The sequence below is a fragment of the Schistocerca nitens genome, chromosome 1, assembly GCF_023898315.1.
Source record: "Schistocerca nitens isolate TAMUIC-IGC-003100 chromosome 1, iqSchNite1.1, whole genome shotgun sequence".
Classification (NCBI taxonomy): Eukaryota; Metazoa; Arthropoda; class Insecta; order Orthoptera; family Acrididae; genus Schistocerca; species Schistocerca nitens.
In genome coordinates, this window is record NC_064614.1 from 401,273,310 (window position 1) to 401,292,240 (window position 18,931).

The following is an 18,931-nucleotide window of genomic DNA, read 5'->3' on the forward strand; positions in this document are numbered from 1 at the left end:
GTGTTCCTTGGTCACAGTTTGTTGGTGGCCATTCCTGCAGACAGACAGGTTGTTAGTAGTCATGCCTATGTAGAACAAAGCACAGTGGTTGCAGCTTAGCTTGTAGATCACATGATTGGTTTCACAGGCAACCCTGCCTTTGATGCGGCAGGTGATGCTTGTGACCAAACTGGAGTAGGTGGTAGTGGGAGGAGGAATGGGACAGATCTTGCATTCAGGTCTGTTACAGAGATATGAGGCATGAGACCAGGTTTTGAGAACCGGGGCTCTGAAGGGATGGACAGTTAGATTGTGTAGGTTTGGTAGGTGGTGGAGTATGATTGTGGGGGGGATGAGAGGGTAGTGGGTAGGATATTCCTCATTTTAGGGTGTGATGAGAAGTAGTTGAAACCATATCGGAAAATGTGATACAGTTGCTCCAGTCCTGGGTGGCACTGAATCATGAGAGGAATACTCCTTATAGCCATACAGTGGGACTATGGGAGGTGGGAGGTGACTGGGGGGATAAGGCACAGGAAATATGTTCTTTAAAAGGATGGGAGGGTTATCATGGACTGTGAATGTCTCAGTGAGACATTTGGTATATTTAAAGAGGGAATGCTTGACATTGCAGATGCTATAGTATGGGTGGCTAGGCTGTGTGGAAGGGACTTATTGATATGGAATGGATGGCAGCTGTTGAAGAGGAGGTATTGTTGGTGGTTGATACATTTGATATGGATGTAGGTACTGATGCAGCAATCTTTAAGGTGGAGGTCAACTTCGAGGAAGGTGGCTTGTTGGGTTGAGGAGGACCAGGTGTAGTGAATGGGGAAGAATGTGAGGAGGTTCTGGAGGAATGTGGATAGATGCCCTCACCCTCAATCCAGACCACAAAAAAGATGTCATCAGTGAATCAAGTGACAGGTTTGGGATTCTGGGTGGTTGGGAAGGATTCCTCTAGATGGGCCATGAATAGGATGGTGCAATGTGAGTGCCCATTGCCTTACCCTGAGTTTGTTTGGATTTGATGCCTTCAAAGGAGAAGTAATTTGAGTGAGGATGTAGTTAGTCATAGTGACCAGGAAGGATGTTGTAGGTTTGGAATCCATCAGGCATTGGGAAAGATAGTGTTAAATATGGGCTAGGCCATGAGCATTAGGAATGTTAGTGTAAAGGGAGGTGGCATCAGTAGTGATGAGCAGGGCAGCATGTAGTAAAGGAACAGGAACTGTGAAGAGTCTGTGGAGGAAATAGTTGGTATCTTTTATATAGGAGGATAGGTTGCGGGTAATAGGTCGAAGATTCTCTCAGTGGGGATGTAGTAACTGGCCACAATGGAGTGTTTTGGGTGGTTGGATTTATGGACATTAGGAGGCATGTAGAAGGTAGGAATGTGTGGAGCAGTAGGGGTGAGGAGAAAGAGACTCTGGGGAGAGGCTCTGGGATGGACCTAAGGATTTGAAGAGAGACTGGAGATCTTGCAGGACTTCCGGAATGGGGTCGCTGCCACAGTGACAGGGGAAGTATTGTACCATTATTATGTCATTAACTGATGCAAGTAGCAGGAAATATTTCGCTGCTGTCATTTCTGAATTCACTTCATGTCTAAATTACATTGACATAAGTATTTATATTCACTGTTGCCACATTGCTGTGCACATAATACACATTTAATTTAATTTTAAGGGAGTTTTAGCTTTAATTCTGTATATAGCAGAGTATGAGAAAATCCATAGCAGAATATGTACAATGAATGAAGTGAACTAAAAATAGAAATGGCTGGAAGACTAATACTGCCCATAAGAATAATTAATACACATTTTATGTGAGTAACAACTGAGAATGCCTGCAGGGAGTATTCCAGTATCTTAGTAGTACATGGAAAACAGGAAAAGGTAATGTTTGGTATGTAAATACTATTCATAACATTATACAGAACATTCATTTCCCAAAGTGATTTTGCAAGTATTGACCCCTTTCAGAAAACCTCTTGGCATTAGAACTTTGTTAACTGACCATGTTCCATTTAAATTTTCATGCCTTAGCACGGCTCATGGAAAAAATATTTAAAGCCATATTGTGTTAAAGACACTGAAAAATTACTTCTACAAAAGGTACAAGGAAAATACAATGCAGACTAAACATACAGAAATGTATTACTTATTCAGTTTCCCCGATGTGTAGCATATAATGCCACTGATTTGTGATCAGTATTTGTGTACATTTATTGGCTGAGTAGAAAATGATACAGAAAAGATTTAGTTTGAACAGAGGCATTAGACCTAAAATAACATTGACAGTTTTTTTTAATCAGTGCTTCCATGTTGAAGCTTCCTCAACTCTGATATTCTTTCAGTCTTAATTGTGTGGATGAGGAATATGGAGGAGGCGGTGCTTATCAGGTCTGAGGGTCATAATCATTTTGTTTTTATTATTTATGTATGCTCAGTAGAATATGTTATCTTGGTTTCAGCAACAGCTTTGTGGTCCAGCACTACCATTCCACCCCTCGTTCAACGCATGCGTGTGCTCAGACTGTTGGCAGCTAACAGTACGTAGCCCATTAGAGGCTCCAATACTCCTGCATGAAGCTCATGTTTGAGGATGTTGTGGGGACTGTACATATGTTATTTGTTCTCAGCTAACTTTTTGTGCCTTATCTGCCAGGGGAATCTTCCATCAGGGTCTTCTCAGTTATGAAAACTATTTCCTCATCCTTATTCAGATTATATTAACTTCTCATTCATGGAAGGAGATTTATGGAGACAGTGTTGAAAATGAAGAATATCTCACACTTACAGAATTCTTGCTTTCAGACCACAAGTAAAAGTGACCTCTTAGCTGTTAATTAAGAATGACTGACAGTTAAATGAAGTGTCTTGTGTCTGCATAATGAACAAGATTCCAAGCATGACTAATAACTACTTCTGAGATAGTGACTCTATGGGATTTAAATTATCTTCAATGCTGAATGGAATAATGGAACCCTCGTGCACATTGAGGAAACTGTTGTTGAAACAGTGTAAAAAGAAGCAATTACAGAAAACATATTTATCACATTAAAGCTGATAATGTGCACAAAGGTTTCATGTTTACATGTGGAAACTTCATTGTGCAAGGACAACTTAGACATCTGTGAACAAGTATTGCAAAGTTTTGGCCTTCTGGATATGTACCTTCCTATCTTTTTATACAGTGCTGCATGTCAAACAATTCTTGTGGAATTACCACATTTTGCTTTCTTATGGACAGTCTCAAGAGTGCTAAATATTAGGCACAACCCTCATGGGACTCAAGAATGATAACAATAAATAGCTTCTTTTGCTTGTATGGAGAGGAAGAAACCACATCTGACCACATTTGTGCTGTGACTGATGTTCAAAAATATCTTGTTCCAGTACCTTTTAAAAATGTTAGTGTTCTGACAGACACATACTGTAACAAGATATCTTACCCACCCATCTTGAACCACTACTAATAGATTCTTTCAAGAATCTTAACATGATGTATTAAAAGCAACCAGTTTTTAGTTACTGTCCTATTACCCTTAAGCATGATTGTGCTAGTGTGCAGTTGATGCCATTGTTCCATTACTCTCTGTGCTGTCTTTGCTCTCAATAGAGGAAGATCTTTATACTTTTTTTGCCACTTCTGTTGTGGGTTAAATTGCTATAACCATATTAAATTATTTATTAAGTTGAATATGAATGTTCACTCATTAGACTTAAAGCTATCAACAAGGGATTTCATATTGACCTCGTATTTCTAGATTTCCAGAAGGCTTTTGACACTGTTCCTCACAAATGACTTGTAATCAAATTGTGTGCTTATAGAATATTGTCTCAGTTATGTGACTGGATTTGTGATTTCCTGTCAGACATCGAGAAAACAGAAGGGATTTCTGGCATCCGCCAGGGTAGTGTTATGGATCGCCTACTGTTCCTTACCTTTATAAAAGCTTTAGGAGACAAACTAAGCATCTGTTTCCGGTTATTTGCAGATGATGCTGATGTTTATCATGCAGTAAAGTCATTAGAAGATCAAAACAAATTGCAAAATGATTTAATTTGAATAGTGCAAAAATTGGCAATTGATCTTAAATAATGAAAAGTGTGAGGTCATCCACATGAGAGCCAAAAGGAATCCATTAAACTTTGGCTACACAACAAATCAATCAAACCTAAAGGCTGTGAATTCAACTAAATACCTAGGAATGATAGTTACAAACAACTTAAGTTGGAAATAAGACACACAAAATGTTGCGGAGAAGGTGAATCAAAGACTGTGTTTTATTGGCAGTACACTTAGGCAGCTCTACTGAAGAGACTGCCTATACTGTGCTTGTCCATCCTCACTTGGTGTAGTGCTGTGCAGTGTGGGATCCATACTAGACAGAATTAATAGAGAATACCAAAAAAGTTCGCAGAAGGGCAGCACAGTTTGTATTATCAAGAAATAGGGGAGAGAGTGTCGTGAACATGATACAGGATTTGGGGTGTACATTGTTAAAATAAAGGAGTTTACCCGATGTGGCAGGATCTTCTCACGAAATTTCAATCACCAACTTTCTTCTCAGAATGAAACTATTTTGTTGACTCCAACCTACATAGGGAGAAATGATCATCATAATAAAATAAGGGGAATCAGAGCTCACATGGAAAGATTTAGGTGTTTGTTTTTCAGCCCACTGATGGAGAGTGTAATAATAGATAATTAGTGTGAAGGTGGTTCTATGATCCCTCTGCCAGAGACTTAAGTGTGATTTGCAGAGTAGCCATGTAGATGTATAAGCAGATGCAGAATTTATTAGTGAAGTGATTCGAATCCATACTATCCCAAAGCATTTTACTCATGCCAAATGTGCACAGAAGAGAACAAACAGACCTAGTGTGATTGGTTCGTCAGTTAATATGTAATCAAAGACAGTTTACATAAGTGGATAACTTCATTATCTCTAGAAGAACTGCTTAAAATTGTTTAAGAGCTTTTCACTGGGGACCTTCAAAGTAAATTCACCATAAATACACTTTAGAGGGAGGAAAAATACATGTTAACTGTAACACACAAAAATATCCATGATAATTCAGATTTGTCATTCCCCTTATATGGTTGTAGTGGGTGTGTCAGCTGGGTATGCTGTATTTTAACAAAGGAGAATTCTTTTGTGTCTTGTAGAGACTTGTCAGTATCCTCTCAGCTAATGTGCTCAGAATAGTTTGAAAGACTCTGTTTCACTGATTGTGCACTGTTCTTAGTGTGTCTTGACTTGGCCCTTTCATCATAAAAAAGATAAAACCACATAAAACAGTCTTATTCATTCCATCAAACTCAATGATTGTGTTATTAGTAACACTACTTACCTCAAAGATTCAGTAATAGGCAGTACATGTAGCATAGACCCTACTGAAGAATCAGATTTTATATGTTCTTTGTTACTGTCAATACTTCATCTGCTTTATGTTTCTGACTTGTGTTTTCAACATTTGAGACATACCCCTACCACAGTGCATCTTGCAACATGTATATTGGTTTTTGCAGGTATCTCCATTGCTCAGAAATAAGCGAATTGATTATAGTGAAATATTTATCCAACATAGGAAACAATGAAACTTAGAAAATCTTCCACATAATACACAATGCAATAAAATGTGGAAACATCTGAGGGATTAAGTATCTGACGGACTCTGGATTCAGTTCATGAAAATGGTTTCCTCAATTGTGTATAAATAAAGATTAATGTAGAGTATAGCTGAAATCACCAAATTGCTTATGTCGAACTGTTTTGAGCTTGTCACCACAATGAGAATAAAAGTGGTAGTGAGCTATCAGCGATACCTTAACATTCCAAAAATATTACAAAGCATGTGGAGAGTCATCTTAGCAAAATCATTCACATTTATTACGCTAATGCCAACCTTTAAAAACATCCAAAAACCATTGAAGAAGAAAGTGAAACAGGTTTTATGGTTCCCAACCAGTCCTATCACCCAAAAATTTGTAAAGAAGCAGCATTTAGAAGCTTAGCAAATAGTCAGTACTGTTCCAGTGAGTGCAGCAGATAGGGTAAATGATCTAAATATTATTAGACTGATAGCAATAAATAATGGGTAAAATGTGAAGATGGTAGAACATCTTACCAATAGGATTGAGAAGAAGCATAAATAGCAAGGGAAAGAAGATCACCACTATACCATATTTTGAGAAAATTTCACAGGAGCTCAAACATTTCTCAGCCATATAATGTCCAGGTGGCATTCATAGCAAAATACTTACTAAGAAATAGTTCAGAGCATGAAGTTGAAAACAGGAGAAGTAAATTTGTACAGGTTGTTTTTTACAAAATACAATGTGCATCATGTGAAGTGAAAAATATATAGGACAAACATGTTGGAAATTTTGGACAAGATGTAGGGAGCATGCAGATGGTTTTAGAATGGGCCACTTCAGCAGACCAGTGGTAGCTGAATATATGAGACTAGTCATCCCGTGGAAAGTACAGAATAGGAGTTACAGGTGGTATATGTAGATAAGAAGTAAAAGAAACTTGACCTGCTTGAACTTGAAAGAGGAATTCACTGATTTAAATTTGATATGAATTTCTTAATATACAAACTGGTGAAAATTACTAAGTTTTCTTCACTGGTTTTGTGTATCTTTTTTTTAGATTGGTGTTAGTACAATAAATGTCAAAGATTTTGCATAGATAAGTTAGAGTGCCAGATTATGGGAGCTTGGAGCTTGACTCCTGGAATTTGTTGCTGGGGTTATAGTCCTAATGTTAGTGGTTGTATGCTAAAGTCTTTATAACAAATATTTCTTGGATTCTTCTCAGGAGGAGAACTTTCAGGGATGTGGAATGTGTTAAGCTATATATTAACCAAAAGAAGCAGTTGATGCTCCTATGCTTTATTTGTGCTTACACAGGCTAAATTTATTGTAATAAAATTTGCTGCAAAGCCATATTGTACAAAAGAAAGCAGGGCAACACTTTTTTAGTTACAGTGAATAGTTGCTACTTACCTATATTATTACAAACAAAACAAAAATTCTGCAGGAAATCAGCTAAGAAGCAAAGCAAGTGTGATCCATGTATTAGAAAATACTGACCACCCTCTTGTTCCCTGTCATTAGCAAGTGTCATCGTGATGAAAACTAATTGTACACTATCTCTGGGAATAGTTGGACTGCTCTTTTTATCTCAACAAAATTGAATGTTTTTTATTGTCATCATGAAATGTACTGAAACTGTGTCAGTGAACTGTTTTGTCTGTAAAGGTGGTGTATTTACTTTGCTAAACACACATTTTTCCAATAAGGTAACATTTAAAAATTTGTGCCCTGTTTTGATAGCTTATATCATTGGATCAAAATTGTCTGCATCTTTGTTTCTTCCACTTTTTTCTAATCAAGTTTCTAAAGCATTTTCTTGTATTTCCAGTTGTTATATTTTATAGTAGATTTTTGCCTTTTTATTGAGTTTTATTGAAAAACAGTGTTACGAAAAGTTTTACACATTTAAATAAATTTGGAAATACATTAGGTTGACTGTAGCAGCTGCATAAGCAACTAGTTAACTGTTCCAAAACTTATATTTACTTAATACTTTTGATCTGCTTTAGTAATCTAAATGATATGTTGATGTGTAAATGTCTGTTAGGAACTAAAGGTTTTTTTTCATCTCAGTGTCTGGAAACTACTGCCATATGGAAAGGAAGAGAGTCTGATTGTAAAGAATCTCTTTGCAGTGATAGAAAAATATTAATTATGGAGAAAATGCAGCACTTGCAACAAATACTAATCCTGTTAACTTAAAGAAAATGTCACTGTCATACTTCCCTAAAGACCATATAGTTTTGAGGACAAAATTAGGAATGAAGCTTTTAATATGGAAAGTGTTTTAAATGTATCAAAGGAAAAATCTGTTGAGAAAACAAATTATGAGACATAATTGCGGGTATAAAAGTGATAAACTATCCTTGCTTTTGGATCTATTAGTCCCTCCCATGGGGAGGAGAGAGGAATATTGAAAAGGAATGGTAAGTCACTCAGAATACAGAATGACAGGAAGTCACCTGTATTGGGAATTTGGGTCATTCTTACCCTGGAGTCCGTGTGACCCACTCTTCTGTGACAACTTTTACCAACCTATGTCTCCCTCCTCTTCGAGAAAGGAAGTAATAGTTCCAAAAGCTGTGTTAGGGTCATCACTTTTTACTTTTATATGTGGCTGTTGGCTGTCTTAAGCATTGTGCCGCTGAAGGTAGGTACTAAAATACTGTAAATTGTTGCTGTCACATTATGTCCATTTCTTTCAGCCTTGAGAACATGATGGCTCTATACACGATGATGATTAAACAGAAATAAAGTATTACAACTGAAATATGTTTCTGTTTCTGATGTACATTTTCATTCCTCTAAAAATCAGACTGATTCACCCAGCATTGAAAATAATAAGTGGGTCCTGATTTCACACAATAAAAAAGGAAAATGTCACTCATAGCAAGGTTTGAGCTGTATGGAGTGCCATTGTTCTTTTGGCCAACCATGATTTTGGGTGTAGACACACACAGTTTAGGACATTCTTACTAGCTGTCTTGAGTAATAATTTTCAAAACATGTCAACTAAACTCCAATAACAGTTGTAAAAATGGAAAAAGGAGTTGACTTCAGTGTTTCGATAGACTTCTGTATTTTATTTTAGTTTGTACATATATTGACTGTGATTGTTAGACTATGAAAGTTAGCTTTCACATTGTAAACCTGGAAGCAGAGCCAGTTCAAGGCCCAAATGATATAAGCTGCTGCTTGGGGTGCCAAGCTGAGAGATTTCTATACAGGACATTTCACAATTGGTACTGGTTACTTGGACTGCCAAGCTAGAAGAGCACCAAAGTATATCATCTGCATGTGGTGCATATAAAAATTAGTAATGGAAACCGATGTGTCAAAGTGTGAGGGGGGGGGGGGGGGAATGGGAGGGGGAGGGGTAGGAGGTGCCAAATGGTAAGTGGCTTATGTGGAAAAATGTTTTAGAACTGGCCCTGCCTGAAAGCAGTTATGATGAAATTGAGACAGGTATTATCATGTTTCACAACAAACAGATGATCTTTGCAACAATACTTCTATGCCTCCACTCAACAAAATGCCTCCATTCAACATGTGAAATGATGGTTACTGCACAAAACTGTGTAAAGATTTCATTGCTAGGGAAATGATAAATGTTTTTGTGTGTGTGGCTGGTGTTATCTGGTGCTCTCACCTTTCAATGGGAATAGAATTCACATTCTCAAGAAATGTTGTAATTCTCTGCCTATGATGATTTAGTGCCATAAACAAATTAGTAGTGCCAGTAATAATTGTGTGCTATTAAAGTCACAGCTGATACTTAAACAGCTGTTGGTGGTCGGTGTATAATAAAAGCTTACGGTTACATTTTTTCTTCAGTTCTGTACTCTATTATACTCTCTGTGACTCTAGTCCTAATTTAGCTTCTTAAATTTGAGTAGAATCTTTCTCTGTTCTCTCTGTCTTTACCTTTTGGTTTTCACTTGAATGAAATTTGAGCAGGAAGCCTTCTAAAGCTGCAGTTGGGGTTTGGTTGTGTACTCTTTTGTGTCGTATTGTGTATCTAATGTTCTTTCTACTGTCACTTTCACTCTATTTCTACAATCTAGCAAAGGAGTCAGTGGTTTTTTCATACCAGCAATAACACCCAATCTCACTTTAGTTCATTGTCAAGCAACAATGAGTAGTTCTCTACATGTTCACATTAACCTCAGAGACAATAACTGAAGAAAGCATTTGTTTTTCTTTTTGAATTAGGAAAAACTGTGATTTTTTACTGCTGTGTGCTTTTCTCCTGTCTCTGTTGGTTTTGTAATTGTAAATAATTATTGCAGATAAAATCTTAAAAGTGAAATGGCATGAGAGAGGAACAGTTGTGGATCAGCAATCAGTTTATTAGCATCTGTGAAGTAATTAGTTTCATATGAACAAAATAAAAATAGAGATCGTCTGTACTAAAGTGTCTGTAAAGCTGATATTGTTGGTTGTTATTATTATTATTATTATTATTATTATTATTAGTAGTAGTAGTAGTAGTAGTAGTAGTAGTAGTAATTTAAAATTGGACTGAGCATACACACCCATACTTTGCATTAAAAATTAAGTATCTCTCATCTCATCACTTTTAAAACAAAAGATGCAAGTTTCCTAATATCCTGGGTGTGGCCATCCAAAAAAGAAAAACATTTTAAAACTCCTTAGTCACTGCTGTCTCTTCCCATGGAAAATGCTGCCCTGCACTTCAACTACACAATGTTCTGCTACTGTTAAGAAAAAAACTTAAGGACTTCTTTTTGGTATCCTTATAACTATTCCCTCACAAACTAGCATGTATGACATTTTTTCTCTGTCAAACAATGAAGTATAATATCAGTTCTTCGCCTGGATTCGCTTCTTTCTCTTTTCTTCTCGGACACACATTTTTCCATCTCTTCATTACTTGCATAGTACATTATTCAACTTTCTCTCCCTCTCTAATGTTTGTTGCTGGCTTGGAACACAGTCTAAATGTGCATGCCTAACTGATCTTCATTGTTCTAATTTCTGCTATTCTAATTTTCTTCTGTAGCTATAATTTTAAATTAAATTATATGTGCTGAAATGAAATGATACAGTCATAATGTTGTGAGGATAAATAAATTAATAACGTATTCAGATCGCAACCAGAATTATTTGATTTTGATCATTAAATTATCTGACTTATTTTAAGCTCTCATTTTGCCAGTTGATAAGCACTTCTCAAATGTGAAAAAGAAGGAAAAAGGTCCCTACCATGTGGCCTAGCTAACATCTGGTTGTAAAATATGTTACACTTTCTGAGAACATTGAACAACATTTGTGATGAAGGAAAAGTGCATAACCACATCTGGAAAAAGTGCATAACCATATATATGTTCTAGTACATAGATAAATCTGAAACTGCTCTTGTTAGTACGCTATAATGCTGATGAAGTAGTAATGAGACTTTTAGTTGATTCCTTGTTATGAGGAAGTTGCCTATATCATTTACAGCAGACTGTCCATGCTTGTTATATAGTAAAAATAATAAAACAAAGGCTATCATGTTAATCGATGAAGTGCTGGAGTACTAATGTTGGCATTCAGGGGGAAAAAAAACCTGATAAGGCTGACTTTTAATAATAAACACTCTTCTTTCTTTGCTAAAGACAGTGTTTTGCATTATATTAGAAAATCTCAAATTTTGAGGATATTTTCTTTTTGTAGCTCATTCTACGGCATCTACAGATAACACTTTGAGTGAATGACTGAATCTGTATAATTTTCACAGCTATGCAGCTCCAGAGGTCACCAGTGGGGAGTATTTTGCCACAGCATGGTGCCAGTTGGATTCAACCACTCACTTCTCAGTCTCTGCAAGCTTGCCAGCAAAAGCTCAGATTACAGTCACTGCAAATGGAAAGGGAACGTTTGAAACTGAGGCAGCAAGAGATTTTCAGACAGGTATTATCATATCATATTTCACAATTTTAACACTAGACTGCATGTGCCCATAAACACTCCTTGAGCGCAAGTGCGGGCTACGTAAGTAGCCCAACAAGAAATTATGTTATTTACAGTTTAGGACATAATTTAAAGAGAACACCTTGTATAAATATGAAACATCTTTATTTTATCACCTTTACACATACAATTACTGAAATGTAACTTTTTAACTACTGTAAACAAATAAGTAATAAACTCTTCAAAAATCAATGTTCAAACACCGGTTTTGATGATGATCACATAATTTTAATTTTAAAGAGAATACTTATTAGTGTCCCGATTTCTGATTTTTTTCACATCATCTATATTCAATTGGCGTACATTCAGGTCACAAGACAGCCTGATGATCGCTACAAATGCGTCTCGTACATCTGCTGCGATTACGAGCTCAACTACAAAGAAAACAACAGACAACTCCTCTGTGAGTAAGTGTAACAGTGTACATTGATTGTTCTGGAAGTCCAAGAAGTAGTCTGCCTTTCAGTTTGATAGCTCTGGATAGATTTTGCTGCGATACTCAACACACAATAGAAGGTCTTGCTAGCGCGAATCCAACTTCTTGTAGGCAGTGATGGCAGACGACTTTCTATCAGTGTTGCTCATCTTATATGTCACAAGACCATTTATGCCTGCCATATTGACGAAATTGTAAAACAGTGTGAGAAACCATTGGTGGCTGTTTCAAGTAACCTTGTATTGTCTACACTTTTTTGTCAAAAATATCAACACCACACTTTGTTTGGTTATAAAATGTGATTATTTCTGGTTTGCTAGCATTACTACTAGCACCATTGGCTTTGTCATCATTGTAAAGTGTAGAAAACAGCAAATCTTGCCTTTGCACATCACTGACTAGTGTGCAATCAGGTTGAAACCCGAAAATGGATTCATTGATTTCTCGGTTTTATGTTATTTCGAACAATTCAGGTATCTGGTTTATTCTTTCTTAGTGTTCCTACAATTATAATCTTTTGAGTTGACAGTTCTTTGCATGTAGGACACTAGTAAACCAGAGATATTGCATCCCAGGCCATATAATGCACTCAGAATATGATGGATGGTATCAGGCACTTCATTTGATTCTCTAAATGGACCTTCTGGTGGCATGCCTATGTAAATCTCAAAATTATAGGCATATGGATACTTGACGTCCACCACCATAATCTTTATACAGAACAGTGCCGGTTTGTTTGGCATGTACATCATGAAACCACAGCATTCCTTGAAAGGGAGTAACTGCTCATCAGTCGTAAGATTTTCACTTGGAGTGCAATATTTATGTTTGTAATTTGGCATATTGCAGCCAGTTGGTTGTTTCCTTGATGAGCCTGCCTATTTCTTACATAATCAGAGTGGAGAGCTTGCAGTAGGAATTGAAATCTACTCTCTGACATAGTTGTATATACTAATTCAGTGCCAGTACCTTTCGAATTATCCCAAAAGTCCTTTAGATTTCTTCGCCATTCACAGGAAGTTCAAATTATGAGTAAATTCCTTTAAGTACCTTTGATTTCTGTCAGGTCAGTATGAGATGCATCTCTGTCTCTTTGATAGTTGCTTTTTATAGTGTCAATGTAAATGTTTGTCAAATAAATGATAATGTTCCATACATCACCATCGAAAAATTGCAGAAATTGTACAAGAGCTGTTGTAGCATCTTTAGCCAAACCTATTGGGCCTGGTGGATGAGTCAAAATGGGTGATCTGTTCTAGAAGTGGATGGTGGTAACATGCTCCATTTCATGCCATCACGAGACTGAAAGGTAGACAAAGCCAACAGGGGCATATCTTCATCAGCATAGTCTTCCTCACCTTCCTGTTGTGTATCAGACTAGAGAGGAGACACAGGTGGAAAATTTTGGCCCACAAGCCCTTTTTCCTCCTCACTTTCACACAAAATGTCACCATCTTCATCATCTTCCAGTAGCCACCTCTGAATCTGTCCATAAATCTTATTTTTATAACCCACCATCTAAAAATACAATATAAAGAATAAGAAATGGCCCTAACTGCAAAAATGGGTACTCACAACAATATTATAAAATGTGCAATGCTTTTCTGGTGTTTATTACAGTAATTGTATCATACTTACCTCAGTTTCACAACTTGTGCAGTCAGAAATTTAATTTCCACGAATACTCACGTGGGCTAACAAGGAAACCTCCCTATCGCACCCCCCTCAGATTTAGTTATAAGTTGGCACAGTGGATAGGCCTTGAAAAACTGAACACAGATAAATGAAGAAAACAGGAAGAAGTTGTGTGGAACTATGAAAAAAATAAGCAAAATATACAAACTGTGTAGTCCATGCTCAAGATAGGCAACATCAGGGATAGTCAGAGTCCAGGAGCGCCGTGGTCCCATGGTTAGCGTGAGCAGCTGTGGAGCGAGAGGTCCTTGGTTCAAGTCTTCCCTCGAGTGAAATGTTTACATTCTTTATTTTCACAAAGTTATGATCTGACCGTTCGTTCACTGACGTCTCTGTTCACTGTAATAAGTTTAGTGTCTGTGTTTAGCGACCGCACCGCAAAACCGTGCGATTATTAGACGAAAGGACGTGCCTCTCAAATGGGAACCGAAATCATTTGATCGCAAGGTAATAGGTCAACCGATTCCTCCACAGGAAAACATGTGTGATATATTCTATACGGCACTGGTGACTGCATGTGCGTCACATGAGAGGAATATGTTGTCGACCCACCTAACTTGTACACTTGGCGAATGGGTAAAAAGATTCTTCTACATTTCCCGATTTAGGTTTTCTTGTGGATGTGATAATCACTCCGAAAAAAGTGATGAAAACATAAGAGTTTGTCACATAAACTGCAACAAATGAATGCAACAGTTTCACAGTCGCACAGATTTCCCTGTGCTTTGTCAAAACATATGTTTTGTTTCGATGTTTGTTTAGGTGTAGCGTCCTCATATTATGGCGCAGTTACCTCGCATCGGACGGACAGATAATAACTGTCTGAAAATAAAAAATTAAACTTTTCACTCGAGGGAAAATTTGAACTGAGGATCTTTTATTCCGCAGCTGCTCATGCTAACCATGGGACCACGGCGCTCCTGGCTGTGCACTAGCCTTGATGTTGCCTATGTTGCGCATGGACTATTCAGTTTGTATATTTTGCTTATTTTTTTTTTTCATAGTTCCACACAACTACTTCCTGTTTTCTCGATTGATCTGTGTTTAGTTTTTCAAGGCCTATACACTGTGCCTATAACTAAATCTGACGGGGGTGTGATGGGGAGGTTCCCTTGTAAGAAGTAACCCACAGACTTCAATGATGAATTATTTTACATGTCGTTGCTCCATGGGAGTCAGCATGTTACTTGGGAGAACTGGGATTCTTCCTGAAGAATACACAAAGCGGCATTGTAGCATGCTACTTGTTGAAAATAAACAACTGTTTTACTGGGCTACCCAAGTTGGCTGCATGTGTACTCTAGTGATAGCAAAAATTACCACAAACACTACATCTGCTTTGGAATAAATATTTCCTCATTTCTCACAGATTTCAATGGTCATTTGACTATTTCCAGATATTCTTACTTCCTTGTTTGGTACTTCTATGATTTAAGGTGGGTTGAGCCAACAGATATCAAAATATTGACTTTGACTTGTGATGTAATTTTTTAGTAGCATGTGCCAGCATGTGTATGCAAATGAAGATATGATATAACACTGACAATATTTCATTTTACTTCTATGTTATTTTTTGGAATATAAGTTGTGATAACACATTAATCTGTAGCCTAACACCAGGTCTACATTAGGTTTAAAGAAAAGATTGTGGATTGGTGAGACATGTACTTCATGTATTTTGGATTTCAATGAGTGGTTGGGGTATGCTATTTTGATGATGTCATGGACTGAAGTGGATGGGCGCTATCAGCATAGTCAATGTTTTTATGCTTTATGCCTATTATATTAACAAGCGTATAATACCTATCAGATATATCAAGACAGAATCAAATGTATTGCCCTTATGTTTACTAGATTTCTTGTTAACTTAAAAATAGATACGTAATCTGCATTTGCTTTGCTAGAAATAAATCTTTGTACTTTACGCTTCCCAGGTATGCCTTTCAGTTCAAGCTTGGTTGCTTAGAGCTAGTGACTATGACCTGAACCAGACTAATATCCTCAATCAAGAAGCCAAATATCTGATATCCAAAATGTCCAAATAAAGTTCAAAGTCATATGTATTCTAATAACATGCAGTGACAAGTTTTATTATATGTTGCACACTTAGTGGTGACACACATTTATTTATTTCGGCTGTATGCATGATAATTCACTGAAAACATTAACAATTTGCCTTATTTTCAAGCAGATGTGGTAATTCTGAATATTAATGAGAAGGTTAATCTAAAATAATTATTAATTTAGGTAATTAGAACTATCTCACTAAATAAATAATTCCATAGTGTGCAATTAAATAATGAATGGTTGGCATAGTCCATATCAGTTCAGGCTGGCTAGGAGAAAATCTTACCTTCATAGTCTCAGATGTTATTGAATTTAGCATGTGTTAAAATGAAGGACTAAGTAAGGAACACTTATATTTTTATATTCTCCAAAAACAATTTCTGCTCCAAGATACAGCCCTCCAAAGATGACACTGTGCATACCATTTTGAAGATTCGAATTTTGGAAAAAATTTTAAAGTGCTCTGTCTCTGGAACAGTTCTAAATATTTTGTTGGGGTTTCTTTTATTTGAAAGATAATTGCTTTATGATTACAAAGAAATCCTCCATTTGGACTTATCTGTCAAAGTTCTTTTTCTATAGTGTTCTGAACTTTTTTTATAATTATAGAAAAAAACTTTTTTTCAAAAATGCCAGTCCATAAAATTTTGATTTTTTTTCCTGTTGATTTGTACCATATAGTTCTACATTCCCTGAAAAGGAGAGCTGCCACTTTCAGGTTGAAAAAGTTTTATAATAAATTCAAATTTTTGGCATACATAAAACCTGTTTTATTACCACATTAACACATAAAAGGCTCATAAAAATCAAGACCTAACCTTATTTAACATAATTTTAGTTTTGAAAGGTGAGTAAGAGAATCATTTTCCAAGCATTTTAAATGGTTCCAAAATGTATGTGAAAGGTCGAAAGACCTAAAGTTTTCAATTTACACAACTTTTGTGCACTCTGTTTTGTACTGAAATTAGCCAGTCAGTGAATGAGAAATGTGTTCTACTGCCTCAGTATCTTCCTTTGATATAGAGTGATGTCTTCCTGTTGAACCAATGGGAACTGGAGCAGTTACAATCTTCAAAACATTGTGAACAGGAAGTGAGCACTGATGGCATTGTTGCTGTTCTTCAGCTGGAAACATGTATCCAATAGCTGGTCCATGTGGTAGTATAAAGTTCACTACAGTTTCGTTTAACTCATAACTGGTGTCTATAATTTCTGCAATCCATGAGTCACAGTCATACACACACGTCACAAACATCCCCCTTCTCAGGTTGTGAATCCGAATATTATCCTGCTGCTTCTGAGATGTTGGCCAAACAAATGAAATTTCATCTTTCTTGCTCCTTAAAGTGTGTGAAATGTGAGTTCGCCCATCAATTTTGAGCCCAAGAATGTGTCTTCTGAATTCCTTTCACAGGAGTAGTTTGATTGGACCATTCTTCTTTTTTCTGCTCCCAGAATTCTTCGATTTCCTCTTTGGACAAAAGAATGAGGGCTGTGGATGTGTAAGATTTCATGACTCTTGTAAAATCCTCAGCATTGTGAATTGCAGCTGTATTTGGTCTGAAAAGATTGTTTTGTAGCATGGTGCTTCAGCAGGCCTCCTACACCATCACAAGGCCCCTTCCCGTGACCAGTAGCACTGTATACCCTGTCAGCTGGCACAAGTGACTTACTCAGTTCAAACAGCTGGTAAGGATTTTTAAAATGACTAGGAGCACTATCAGAAATAACAATCATCTTCTCTGCCTCCGTTTACAGTCGAAGAATTTTGTGCACTGCTAGCAAAGCATGTGCTGAGTTATGTGCTGTGCCGTCACTTATAGCTGCAACACTTGTGGTCTTGTTTTGAAAATATATCACTCCTGTTAAAATTGGAACCTGGTCATTACTCCAGTGAATGATATCCTTGTACTTCTTGTGGGAGAATTACGAACCAGTTCTCAGCAAAATCAAAGTGAAGCACTAAACATAGTTCTTCAGTCTGTACACACCCTTTCACTTCAGCAATGTGTTGTTGTTGAATTTCTTCAGATACTGGTGTGTTACTGTTTTCACTGACCATTTACCAAGGTAATCAATGAATCTGTCAAAGGCGATGGTTTTCTTAATTAGTTTATGTTCCTCCCACATCGCATATGTAATTTCTGCAGAGTTATCTGCTTTGTCTTCCAGGCCAAGCATCTGTAAAGACAGTCCTCCCTTTCCAGGGCAGTCACCACTTTCTTGAAACAAACAAGTCTCTCACTTTACATCACAGACTACTAATGACTTAACACACCCAACCAAGGTGTCATATGTCACATGCTCAGTAAGTTCTTCAAAATTGCCACACAAAGTTCAAAATTCGCACAGTACACACATAAACAGAGATCTCTGGGTGGGTTTGGAACTACCCACTTAGGTCATAGTGCATAAAATTTTGATCTTCCAGTATGTGAAGTTATTTAGTTGCTCTTATAAAGTGCAAAAGTTTCTTTAATTCTGCATGTCAAGTACCTCTTCACTTTCACAACTTTCTGACCTTCAACTGTTACACTTATAGGGTCTTTTCTGTTGGCACTCCAGTGAGAACAGTCCCTTTTATCTTCCAGATAAAATGACTGCATTATTTGAACTTGAGCTGCTTCTACAGGATGACCATAATAGGGATCTTGTCTTCCAAACACTCCTTTTACAGACCTTACATTTTTTTATTTGTCTACCATGTACTTTGATACTGATGGAACATGGTTCAAAATTCATTGAAAATGTCTCTGGAATAATAGTTAAAACTTGCACCTTTTCACTGTAGGATGCACAATATTCAACAGCTGAATTGATATTTGTGAAAAATTCCTGATAGTATGTTACTGTATTCTTATATTATTTATTACAGGTAGCTTGTCATCTGCAACCAAACAGATGACAAGCTACCTGTATTAAATAATACACAAGTGGTCCTGAAAAATTATGCACACAAAGTTTAAGGGTGTTAACAAAAAGAAACAAACTATTGTTTGAACTAAATATCCACATAAATTTGTAATCATTTAGCAAAAATGTTCACATTGCAGATTAAATAAAATGGAAACCCACTGATGATGGCACAGTGCTGCTGAAACATGTTTGGGTACTTGGAAAAAATGGTGTGTTGGATAACTGGTGGACTTCACATCCTAAAATTTT

The 18,931-nt window shown here is 36.8% G+C and overlaps 1 protein-coding gene across 3 annotated transcripts in view; it reads left to right on the forward strand.

The window, feature by feature from the left end:
• LOC126249560 (transcriptional coactivator YAP1) overlaps nucleotides 1–18,931 on the forward strand; it is a 364,909-nt gene that overhangs the window by 324,755 nt on the left and 21,223 nt on the right. For 2 of the 3 annotated variants that reach the window (XM_049951240.1, XM_049951234.1), the window contains one exon: nucleotides 11,336–11,508. In XM_049951240.1, the coding sequence (XP_049807197.1) occupies nucleotides 11,336–11,508 (173 nt within the window). Of the gene's footprint in view, nucleotides 1–2,455; nucleotides 2,534–11,335; nucleotides 11,509–18,931 lie in introns of all 3 variants that reach the window. The other variant, XM_049951227.1, reaches the window with a different exon arrangement.